This window comes from Electrona antarctica (assembly GCF_951216825.1).
Source record: "Electrona antarctica genome assembly, chromosome: 17".
In the NCBI taxonomy this organism is placed as follows: Eukaryota; Metazoa; Chordata; class Actinopteri; order Myctophiformes; family Myctophidae; genus Electrona; species Electrona antarctica.
The window spans coordinates 20,918,266-20,930,944 of record NC_136798.1 but is presented as its reverse complement, the minus strand read 5'-3'; the positions used below and the strand labels follow the sequence as shown (position 1 = coordinate 20,930,944).

Here is a 12,679-nt window from a genome sequence, read left to right as displayed (position 1 = left end):
GTTGCACCACTCAGTTCACACAGGTGTGATTTTCAGTAACAGGGGTCTCCAAGCCTCGAGCTCTGTAATAAACCACTAGGTGAGTCAATTTAGGAAGAAATATCCCTTAACCCCCAAAAAATTGAAAAGTGCCAGCTTCCATTTTGAACGGCATCTTGAAAATGAAGCCTTTCCGGAAGGTGTATTTTCCTAAATCTTTTGTATGTTCATAAGCATGTCTACAGGTACAAGAATCAAGTGAAAAACCTTTTGTATCATTTCTTTTCAATTGAGATATACAGTATAGCTGTTTATAAGCCTGCCATTTTTAACGTCATCTCGTCATCCCAAAGGTATATTTTCCTAAATTTGTAGTATGTTCTTAAGCATGTCCAGAGGTACTAGAATAAGTTGAAAAATACTTTGAAGATGTTTTCCCATTTGATATATGGCCATTTTAAACTGTCTGGGACGCAATCTTGAAAATGACGGCTTTCTGGAGAGTAGATTTTGGTAGTCTTTTAGTATGCCCTACCAGAATCCATTGAAAAACCTTTTGTATCAATTTTTTGGGGGTTAAACCTTATATTGTTTCACCTACACACTTTCAGTAGAGAGTACCCATTTATTAGCGTACATTTTACAGTGTTACCGTTTCAATTGTGCCATCATCACTTCCAATTTCTCTTGTTTATGGGACAAACATTGCATGTACAAGCTCTTTGAGCTTGTAGATATGCAAATATATTTCGTATAGAGAGAGAACAGAGCCCTGCAGTCTCTTAAGGTTTAAGTGGTTGTTTTAGCAGCCAACCCACCCATGTCTCTGTCGAGGTTCACTTTCTGATCTACTTTGTGTGGCTGTCAATGGGCTGTGAAAGGTGGTGAAGTACACCTTTTGAGGGGTGCTAGCCCCTCCTATGCCCAGCTTTGTGTGTGTGGTAAATTATTGTGTAATAGCGATGATTTGATTGGCTTTCTGGCTGAGCACCCCCATAGCGATGATTTGATTGGCTGAGTAAAGTACATATTGAGGATGAAAAGTGAGGACAGAAAAATGAGGCCCGAATGTTGGCCCGATTGTGATGATGTACGATGATAAGAGCGCCCCTCACTTCACATGGGTGTGATTATTATAATTATCTTATTTTTAAAGCAAGTACTCCAGCATACTATAACTAAAGTACAAATTTGACAGTAACTTTTACTTGTAGTAGGAGTATTTATACTTTGACTGAAAGTCCGGCGGTTGAATACTTTGTCCACCACTGGTTGTGAACATTTACTTCTCTAATCTTTCAGCGGTGCCTTTTCTTTTCCTCTTTTTTTTTCTTCCATTGACTGCAACATCTTTAGAGATATGCCAGAGACTGCCATAAGAGAAGTTCTGTTGTTAAAAATCTTTCAAATTATGAATAAATTATACTAATGTTCAAAAAATTTGGAAAATAACTGATCTATAAACTAGCCAAAGTATAAAATGGGGTTCAAGTGGTTAACTGATTTTTGATCCTATCTATATATATGAACTCATTTTGCTGGGGGACCCCCTGGAACCCCCTCCAGGCCTGTTGGGGGGGGGGCCCACTTTGAGAACCACTGTTCCAGCGGTGCCTTGTTTGCATTGACTGCATTGACCAAAAAGCGGTGTCACCCCGGGTCACGGGCGCGCCGTAATTTACCGCCGGTCACTTCAAAGCAGAGAGGCTGCGTGAGAACCCTGTCCGTCGGCTGACCAGGGTGGATTTACAACCCGCGGAGCCTTTTCCCAGGGCTGTCATCATGGGGCCTAGAGGGCCCGCTCCCCTCACTTTAATCCCCCATTCAGTTGGAAATGATGCCTTTTTTTTCTTTTACCTCGTGGATTTTAACAGCATGACGGTGTTCCTGAGCCTGTAAATCACAAGTACAGAATCCACCAAAAAGAGCCACAGAAAGTGTGTTCCTATGAGAGCTACAGCTTGTTTAATTCAGGGATTACTTGAGTTTTTTTTAGGTTTGTTAGTAATGGCTGGTGACTTAATATTAGAACTTTATTACTTTATGACCTTCATAATACATGGTATATTTATATACTTACTTTAGTTGGATATATAAATTGTGTAATCGTCAAATGTTCATTTTTAAGTTTCTAACTGAAATGTTACATATCTGCAGTGCAAATCTCTAGAGGCAATTGTAGAACAATATTGTGAACGTTTTGGAATAGCTGTGTGATTATCTGTGGAAGGTTTTTAAATCATGAGGAAAGGAGCATGATTTTCCAGATTTATAACCTGTCGCACAAAACGAGATGTGAGAATCGTGTGTAGGGGCCGCAGAGCTTGAATGGGCACTACACCACGGCACACGTACCCCCACATACACGCTGCACAGATATTGAAAAATAAATCTTTATTGGGTTGCAAATCCTGTAGTCAACGTTTTGGTGTGTTTGTTATTAAGCTGTTGCAGAAGTCAACGCATCCCAATGCATACAGCCAGGTCCATTATTACAACACATCACACAGCAGAACTTTTCCTAGATCAGTGGTTTTCAACCAGGGGTCTGGGGACCATCAGTGGTCCTTAAGGCGGTTCCAGGTGGTCCCCAGCTAAATGATGGGAGAGTTGGTAACCAAAAGGACCCTTATTAGATCTTTAACTCTTGAGTGTGTAAAATGAAACCAAAACATCTGCATTACTTAATTTACAAGAAGTCTACACAATTGGCGAATGTAGAAGAATTGATATTTTGATTTTGATTAACGTTTGTCATTTGCCTGTTATCTCTCCTATGGTGCATGGAATTGTGGACAAAATCTAATCCAACGATATCAAGATATTCTTTAGTTTTGGGTCTGAGAGTCTAAATCTCATGGTCCGTGCCTCCGTGGCTCAAATTCCGAATAAATAATGGACCTTGATATGAAAAGGGTTGAAAACCACTGCTTATTAAGATCGTTTGCGGCATGCTCTGCTGCCTCTAAAATAATGTTTTAGATGAATGATACAATTATTCAGCAATGAAACCTTTGCACTGTAATTCTCTGAGACGACTCCTTAGCACTCTTCCTAACTTTCCACATACATTCATATGCATATCTTGATGCTGAGGTGCTTTGGGGAAACTGGACAAGGAGTAATCACACATTTGTCATCGGTCATCGGATTCACATGTGTAACATTTGAAATGGGGTAACTTTACTGTCCATATCATTTACCATTGACCATGTCAGGTTCTTAGGGTGAGAGTTACGTGTTTACATTGTCCATGAATTGAGGAGGACCCAACATAACATATACAAACCATAACATTTTATTCCACAGGAGTTGCTATTTTTCTGTAATCCTGATTACACATCTTGAGAATCACTTAACTTTTAAGAAACTTATTTTATGTTAATATATATTATGTTATAACTGAAGTGCTGTTTCAATTATTATTCTGTCGGAATTAGGTGAATTTAAACTGAAAAGAAAATCAAACTGATTTGATTCTGATTCGGAGCACATTAAAACATGTACAGCCATCCTTTGTTAGCAGATGGTTTGTAGAGAAATTCTTCAATGATTGAATCTGAATGATTATCCAGTTAATACCTTTGGTTTATAAACCTTTGTCACCATGTTACTGTATATGTTTCCTGAAGGGTGAGAGGAAACGTTAACTCCAATGCTTAACTGTAAAGATGTGTTTATTTGCAAAATTGTTAGTACTCATTTGTTCTTCAAAATAGTCAATAACTTAAAGGTTATTCCAAAAAGAGTTTTACTTTCCTGTGTATGTATAGGCTACTATGTCTGTTTCAGCACGGACAGCTGTAGTAGCGCTGTGTGCCCTGGCTGTGTGAACAGTACAGTGCAGAGTACAGTACAGAGTACAGTACACAGTAGTACAGCACAGAGAGTAAACAGTTGTACAGTACAGAGTACATTACAGCACAGAGTACAGTACACTGCAGTACAGAGCACAGTACGGAGTCCAGTAAAGTACAGTAGAGTACTGTACAGAGTACAGGGCAGTACGAGTGCAATACAGTAAGAGTACAGTATGCGAACAGTACAAATACAGTACAGAGTACAGTATAGGAACAGTACAGTACACTACCCAGTATAGTACATTACAGTGAGTACACTACAGAGTACAGTACAGTACGAGTAGAACACGGGTGTGATTTTTGTTGTTGGTTGTTTTTTTGTTGGATATCTCGTTTTGGAAAGATGCACCTTGATTTCACTTGGTACACGTGAAAGTGTCGGGTATAAAAATTAGGAACAACAAGAAAGCATGTGAAAATAAATGAGCATTATTATTCCATTATCTGGCCAGTATCAACAAAAGCTCAGCAACACCAGTCAATGATAATTAAAAAAAATACAAAAAATAAATCAGCAGGCAGAAAACTGTTGGTTAAAAATACAGTCATTTGACACACGCTCACCTCAAATGTTAAAAGGCACACTGTCCACACATTAACCAGTTAAACAATCAACTAGTTGGTAAAGGCCAGCCGTTAAATCCAGTATAAACACAGCAATGGATGACGCTCCCACTTAACAAACATTAACTTGCAAATAAAGGTATTCCGCAAAGCCAGTTGGTTAACCACTTAAACCCTACATACTTGGTTGATCAGAGACCCCCAGGGCTCTATAATAGGTCTGCTAGTAATTCCCTCGGCACCAAATCTCTCCGTCGAAGACAATAACCGCTCTACAAGCTCAGAACACGTAGCAGTTAGTGAAACACGTTGTGAGCTTGTAGAGCTGCTACTATCACTGAATGTTCGCCCCAGAATAGGGAGGCTTGTGTTTAAGTGGTTAAAAAACCAGTCAGTGAAACCGCAAGGTGGGGCGGTCGGAGAGTCTGATTAATCAGCCAGTAAAAAAAAGCATGTGGCACTAGTGGTTCTCAAGGTGCGGTTCAGGGCCCCTCAGTGTTCCTTGAGGGTGTTCCAACTGCGCCCTTAACAGGTCTATAACCCTGAGAGCGTACGAACGGATAGGCCCTTACGGATCCAATTTGGTTCCATTTTGTACCCTCTCAGAATCATGAGGGGGTCCGTGAAATGAAAAGAAGCTTGAGAACCATTGGCATCCTGGTATAGGTCAAAACGCTCCGACTTCGGTTCCCCAAGGTCTGTACGGCTTGCCGCTGCTGCTCTGAGGAGTGAGGGAGGAAGAGGAGGAGATGGGAGGACTGGCTGCGGAGGAGGAGGAAGAGGGAGCGAGGGAGGGGTGGTGGTGGTGGAGGAGGGAAGGAGGGAACCCCCCGGAGAACGCCACGGAGGGGAAGGACGCTGAGAGGGAGAGGAGCGACGCGGAGAGGGGCGGCTGCGCTCTGAGAGCGCTCGAGGAGGGCATGGGGGGCGAGGAGGAGGAAGAGGTCGGGGTGTTGGTGGTGTTGGAGGACGAGGAGTCTGCAACGTGGGAGGAAAACGAGGCACAGAGATGCGTCCCTCTTCCCGCAGCGCTGTTGTCGCCGCCGGTGCTCCGCTGCGATACCTCCGCCAACCTCTGGGCGGTGCCGCCACCACCCCCGCTCCCCCCACCTCCGCCCTCGTGCGAAACGGGCACGAGCGCGCTCAGTCCGAACGCCGGCAGGGGGTGAAAGGTCGCTGCTGCGGCTGCAGCCGCTGTGGCGACCGCGGCCGCCCAGTGCTGGTGGTGGGAGGAGGCGGGGTGGTGGAAGGAATGAAGCGCCACCCCCACCGGCGGAGGCTGTTGGTGGGGGTGAAGGTGGTGCCCCCCGTGGAACAGGTGGCCTTGGTGGGCCGCCGCCGACGCCACCATGGAGGAGGACAGAGCGGCGGCTGTGTCGCGCTGGGAGGCGCAGGAGGCCAGGTGGGACAGGAGGCGGGCGGGGAGAGGGTCGCTGGGGTCCAAGCTCTCCACAGTGCTCAGGTAGCGGGACACCTCGCCCAGACACTCCTTGAAACCCAGAGACAGGAAGTCCAGCGCCAGGGCGTGAGCGTCGAAATAACCTGGGGGAAGGAGCGGAGACGCAACAAACGGAAACCGTTATGGTGGAAGTCTCCACATCTGTAGCGCCATGCTGTTAGTATTCCTGCTGCTGTGTGCACACGTCTAAGATGAACTGTTCATGAAATGATAATATTGTACAGAATAATTTCGTTTTGTGATGCAGTTGCCTTTTCCGTTTGATATCACGGTATTTTTGACCCAGTTAATGTCACTCAGTAACATTGCCAGCTTGGTGACCTTGTGGTTAGAGTGTCCCCTCTGAGACTGGAAGGTCAGGGTTGAGTCCGTTTTTGCATAAATCAGTGCTATTGAACACCCTTTACGTCTGTGTGTTGTTTCGAAAATATTGAACCAATGGAAAGTAGTAAAAAACGCTTTGGACAAAACCTCTTAACTCCATTGGACCCTCAAACTGTCTGCTAACTCCACCACCTCTCCCCCTCTCATGCAAGTAATTGACAATATATAAAGTCACAACACCAACTTTGATCAAGCTTTGCTTTGTTTTGAAAATATAAGGTTCCTGAAAATAATATATTTTTAATTTCTGAGTTAAGTGGTTTCTTCCCGACATAGCCGACAAGTGGCTATGAATTGACACAATTCATAGCCACTTGTTTGACCCTGCCACCCCTCTGCTCTCCACTCTAGCTTTCCCCAGCTCTATCACCCGTAGAGAGTGGACTTGTTTGTATGTTTGTTCATTCTCCCCTGTGCAACACTTCTTACACGGCTCCGGTGGTTAACCCAAACAAACAGTGCTGAAGAAGTCTGGCCTTTGAATAGCCCCCCCTCCTCCTCTTGCTCTCTCCTCCCTCTCCCTCCTCCCTGCTGCCTCTATGAAAGCAAACACAGTGGCTCAGGGTCAAGTGGTGCTTTTATCCTGGCAGTGTTTTCCCATGGACCCTGCAGCCCCACACAGGCACACACTGTTAGAGGTTGATCCTACTGCCTGATCTCCCTCTGCTTCAAGCTATATACTGCAGACACCAGTGTTGATTTTGACAGCAGATTTTGATTTTAGTTTTAGTCATAGTCTCTTGAATAGTCACCTGAAATGTTTTAGTGATAGTCTAGTTTTTATCAACTAAATATCATAAGATTTTAGTCGACTGTTGATTTAGTTGACTAAAATGTATTTTGGTGGGCCTTCGGCGATTCCGTTGTAATGGCTGATTTTACACTTGCTGAAAAATAGCCGATCTACAAGCTCACAATGTGTTGCGAGCTTGTAGATCTGCTATTTTCAGCATGCGTAAAAGTGTAAAATGACTTGGTAGTCGATGAACATTTTTTGTCATAGTATTAGTCGAAGAAATCAACAATGGCAGACACTCCACTTACTGCCTGGCTGGCTGTTTGACTTACCAGCTGACGAGTTCACAACATTATATTAACCCTGGCCTCCCTGTTTTGGGCATGTCATTATAGATGAAATTAAAAGAAAAAAATAGATGTGTTGTGAGTTTGTAGATTGGCTATTTTCACTGTGTTGTACGACAAAGTATATACAATTTTACTGCCTGGCTTATAAACTGACCAGTTGTTATTCGACTGATTAGCTGTTTATGAGCAACTGGATTACTTCGGTGAGTAAATTAATTTCTGAAACGTCCTTGGACTTCTGTATATGGACGCCTGTCACAGTGACTGTCTAGTACTCTAGTTGAATGGCTGGTTATAAACAAGTGATATGCAACTGAACAGTTCTATTATAAAATACTACATACCACCTGTATATACTGTATGTGTGTAGATTTGAACCCAAAAATATACTGTTAGCTAAGAGGGAATCTCCCATTGGTCAGGGTACAGATTACGCTTTTGGGAGTTCTGGTGTTAATGCCAAACATCTACCACTCAGGTCAAGATCAAGGGAGTCCTTCCAGGGGAGATATTAGGCTTCTGAGCTTCAGGCAGAGCTACTTGGCACTACAGATGTGCCATAGAACAAAAAAAAGCAACAACTGGAAACACTTTGTGCATCACAGTTGTGAATGACATGGGGATCCATTGTGAGGTTACCTTTGCCTCCTGTTGCCTGCAGCATCTTCAGATGATCCACAGTCATCTGGAGGATCTCTGCTTTCTCCAGTTTAGCTGAACCCTGATGGAGAAGGTCAATGCTCCAATTTTAGACCATGCAGGGCAGTCCAACCGTGAAACAATACAGGATTCTTGTCGTAAGTTATACTTTTCTTAATCTTTACTATCTCAAACACAATGGAACACAACAGTACATGATGGAGCAGAAGGTGTCATTTCAGTTAAAACTAGAAGGTTGCAAAAATAAGTGACCATTTACGTTGAGCCCTTTTTTTTTTCTTCCTGAAATAGCCAGTCGACAAGCTTGTAGAATGACATGCCCCCCCCAAAAAAAGATGAGTTTGAAAGCGGCTAAATAATGCATTAATTAATGCAAGACAAGTAAACACGTGTCACATGTAGATGAATGGGCCTGCATTGAGATGCACTCAGCTCCATCTCCGCCAGAGTCAGTGTCCAAGTGTCCTTGAGCAAGCTGCTGAACCCCTAATTGCTCCCGATGAGCAGGTTGGTGCCTTTCATGGTTTCCTCCGCCATCGGTGTATGAATGTGTGGGTGAATGTAATGCACAATCATTGTAAAGCGATAAAGGTAAATGCACTTTATAGATTTTGATTACTATTATTACAAAAAACATATATTAACCACCATATATTACCGTATATTCTACACATTTCGGCCTTTTGGAAATAGCCGCTTCTAGGGCTTGTATATGTTGTATATCGTTTTTTAAGCTTTTGAAAACTTGAAATGTGACATTGACTACTATTGTTTTTGGTACTTTAAAGTACATATTTTGATGCCAATACTATTGTACTTTTTGAAGTACATTTTGAATTCCGGACTGAGTATTTGCAGTATTGATACTTTTACTTTAAACCAGATTAATCTAAAAAATAAAATAAAAAAAGGTTAGGTAAGGCTACATACCGGTAAAATAACTGGGGTTAAATGCAAACACTAGGGGGTGGCAATTGCCATCCCCTGAGACCCCAAATGATGCCCCTGGCCCTGGGCAGAACAGATCAAAATAGTAAAGCAGGGCTTTTCAACCTTTTTCATATCAAGGCCCATCATTTGGCATTTGCGCCACGGACCACCATTTGATGAGATTTAGCCTCTCAGGCCCAAAACCTAGAATATGTTGTTGTCGGATAAGATTCTGTCCACAATTCCATGTGGTGTTGATGTTGGTACCATAGGAGAGACAACAGGCAAACTCAATTATACAAAAAGAACTCAAAATAACAATAATTTTTCATTCTCTAATTGTGTAGACCTGATGCAGATGTTTAACAAGAATGTACTGTAGTAAAGATGATGCAGAAGCAAACAACAGAGAGTGGAAAGGAAAACATTATCACCTGTTTCTCAAACGCAGTGGGGACGAGTCTCCTTAACTCTGAAAGGCTGCTGTTGATCCTGTCTCTGCGTCTCTTCTCGATTATCTGACAGACAAGTGTGTAAGAAGAAGGCACTTTATTGACCAACAGGGGAAAATGTCTTAAAATTGTATCCCTAAAAGCATTTACAAGATGCTCATTGCTATAATATTTAATAGTGGAATGTTTCAGATAGGATCATCAATCAATGTTTTACTTGGGATAATATCTTAAAGGTGATGTAATTGATTTGTTCTAAGAAATGAGTTTGTTCAGTAACTGGGGTCTCCCCGTCTCTTCAGCTCAATTTTTACTAAACAAAAGATACATGTTCAGGTTGGGCAAGTGGAATTGGAAGTGATGGGAAGATAAAAATGAGCACAACCATTTTGGATTTGAAGCTCATAAATCTTATTTGGATTCTCTTTCCAGATTGCATAAAATTGATATCCCGACCTAAAAATGTAGGCTTTGTAGTATTTTCTGTTTTAATACCAGAGAGCTGGAGAGGTTTAGGAGATTCCTGTTACTGAACCAACACAATGATTACTAGAATATAGAAATTTAACTTTTTAACAAAATATACACATATAACTTATGTTTGGAGGTGTGATCATAAGAAGCTTGTTTTGTTTTGTCTTGCACATTCCAGTCATTTATTATTATTTCTCACCTTATGTGCGTAAAGTGTATCATTACATTAAGTATTTTATCAGACTGTCTGTATTTCTAGTGATGGCAAAATATTTACCCCTCTTCGTTTTTTCCTCGCCATAACTTGTGTGGTGGTGGTAGGAGATCCACATCTTATAAACGACCGTTTTATGTGCCTGGGAGTGCATGGGAGACACGTGCCATATAAACTTATTTTACAAATATCAACAGTGTTTATGCATATGGAACATATGACCACACAGTCGTATAAAATCGCATCCCAATTTTTCACAGCCTAATGTGTGAACAGAATTAAACACTGCATTGCAAGGAAAAACTAAAACAAACTGTGCATTTATAGCTTTTTTCCCCTTCTTTTTTTGTCTTCACGTCATGTCCTTAACGTGTCCCAGTCCTATACACAGTGAAAAGTTCTGCACATTTTAAACGTTTTAAAATGTTGTAGGCCTAGTCTGTATAGTCTTACTAACCCGGGGTAGATGCTTTCGCTCCCCACATCGATCGTCTCCTCCATGTCGCTCTCCGCGGAGCTGCTCTCATCACACGGCCGCTTCATGGTGCGTCCGAGGCGGGCTGGCGGCGCTTTGCCTCTCGCTCCCTGGGATGGTGCGTCCGAGCGAGGCGGGGTGGCGGCGCGCTGCCTCTCACTCCCTAGCTGGGCGCAGCCAGGTACGGTACGAACGTTTCTCGAGTCTCTCCGGGGGTCAGTCAGTCCCCAAAACCAAACTAAACGAAAGCACTGGAGGCTGGAGCGATCAGCGACTGTCTTCTGTCTGCCAGTGGATTGTTGTGGTTTAGGGTTTAGAGACCCCTGAATAGTCCTCCTATCTTTATATGTCTAAACTTTTTTTCGGAACCACAAAAAAGAAAGAAAAAGATGTCCCCCTCATGTTCGTCCACCTGTTGTCGGCGGTCGGTGTGGGCCGTGTGGCCGCTGCTACGTGGCTGCCCGGCGGGGTGGATGTGGATGGTGAAGCGGTGCATCCAACAGGCTGTTCAGGGGAATCCTCCAGCTTGACATGCTGACCATGATGGACCTGAAGACAGCCCTCCTCCTCCTCACTACTGAGTGCCTCATCATGCTCAAGTGTTTGGGGCTGGGGCTGGGACTGGGAGGGAGGGACACGGGCACAGGACAGGGACAGGACGCGGGGGACGTCGAAGCGCATCCTCGCCTTCAGGGTGTGTCTACGCCTCTACGGTACTTTTATCATTGTTTATGTTTGTTTGTTTAATTTTAGGCTGATATGGTAATAAATAAATAAAAACAGTCCGTGTTTTTTTGTTGATTTTTGTTCATAAAAGAGACGTGGGAGTGTTTGTTGCACTTGACGTCATTTTGTGGATTTCTTAGTTTTAATATTAATAGCATAATATAGGCCGTGCTTATAAGCCTATATCTGGCTAGTAGGTAGCCCCATATGTGCCCTCTCCCTACGCTCATTCTGTAAGCTCCGAGAATGAGCGTAGGGAGAGGGCACATATGGGGCTAGCTAGCTTCAGGTTGCTTCATTCTGGGAAATCGAGTTATAAATCTCACAACTTGTGAAAAAAGAAAATGTTAGCTGTCATATAGCTTAACCTACTTCAAAGCTCTATACCCTTGAGTGGGATTTAGACTGTCTGAGTCTGGCATGGACAGGGGCGAAAGAGTTTGTTGTAATTGTGTGTTGTTTTCGCTCGTATTAAGTGTTTCTTTAATATTAATAATACATGACTCATATTAGCCTATAGTAGTCGGTAGTCCGTGACAGTTCGGGACAGGTAGATTGTTTGTCTGCAGTCTGAGCTCAGTGCATGGTCCCTCCCCCCCTCTGCAGCTTTCCCACGGACCCTCGAGGACAACACACACACACACACACTGTCACTGGCAGGCGGGCCTTAGATTTCTTCTCGTCTCGGTGGAGTAGGGCTGCTCCCCGTTCGGCCGTTCCCCAGATAATACGGTCTGTCTGGTCGCCGCCGTCGTGTGTGCGTGTGCGTGTGTGTGCGTGTGTGTGTGTGGGGCGGCTAAACGTTTGTTGTTTGAACACAGCCGCCGGCCGCGTGAAGCAGCGCCGTGAGAAACTGTTTATAGGAGGAGCGCGATCCGCTGACACGACACACACACACACACACACACACACACACACACACACACACACACACACACACACACACACACACACACACACGGGACGAGCACGAGCAAGCGCGCGCCTCCGTTCGCCGACAGTACTGAGGGCGGAGTACGGGCGAGTGCATGCATGGGAATGAGGCCACGTTTTAAGCGTTATTATATAAGCTAATTGCCTTTAGGCTGCACTACACACACACACACACACACACACACACACACACACAGGCTGCACAATCCATCCCTGTTCTTTTAACTCCCAGATGGTGCAGAGTGCAAACGGAACCGTTTTTGGTTCCATACTTTATCCAGTGATTTCCTTTTTAGCTCAAGACCCAAAAAATATATTAGACTTTGCCTGGGACCCACGCTAGGGAACATAGCAGATTTACAAGCTCACAACTCAATGATCTAATGTATATGTCATTTCTTAGATTTGTTTAAATTGTCTTCGATTTCTTGATGACATAGCCTACTGAAAAAAAATCTTTGAATTTTGTTTTGAATACAAAAT

At 43.4% G+C, this 12,679-nt stretch overlaps 1 protein-coding gene across 1 annotated transcript; it reads right to left on the bottom strand.

Moving 5' to 3' along the window:
* Positions 1-4,248: 4,248 nt before the first annotated feature.
* On the bottom strand, positions 4,249-11,283 carry hey2 (hes-related family bHLH transcription factor with YRPW motif 2). The gene is made up of 5 exons (XM_079526178.1): positions 10,520-11,283; positions 10,126-10,204; positions 9,357-9,440; positions 7,972-8,053; positions 4,249-5,945 (listed from the first exon to the last, which is right to left on the bottom strand). Exons 1-5 carry the CDS (start codon positions 10,603-10,605, stop codon positions 5,071-5,073), a joined length of 1,206 nt encoding a protein of 401 aa, XP_079382304.1. The 5' UTR covers positions 10,606-11,283; the 3' UTR covers positions 4,249-5,070.
* Between the last annotated feature and the right edge of the window lie 1,396 nt (positions 11,284-12,679).

What these genes read in the sequence shown, in the direction of transcription:
- hey2 (XM_079526178.1), bottom strand. Translation starts at nt 10,605, where the DNA reads ATGAAGCGGCCGTGTGATGAGAGCAGCTCCGCGGAGAGCGACATGGAG. An exon ending in CGAGGAAAAAACGAAGAGGG is followed by an intron (nt 9,441 to 10,125) that starts GTAAATATTTTG and finishes CTTGTCTGTCAG; the next exon opens with ATAATCGAGAAGAGACGCAG. An exon ending in CCACTGCGTTTGAGAAACAG is followed by an intron (nt 8,054 to 9,356) that starts GTGATAATGTTT and finishes CTTCTCCATCAG; the next exon opens with GGTTCAGCTAAACTGGAGAA.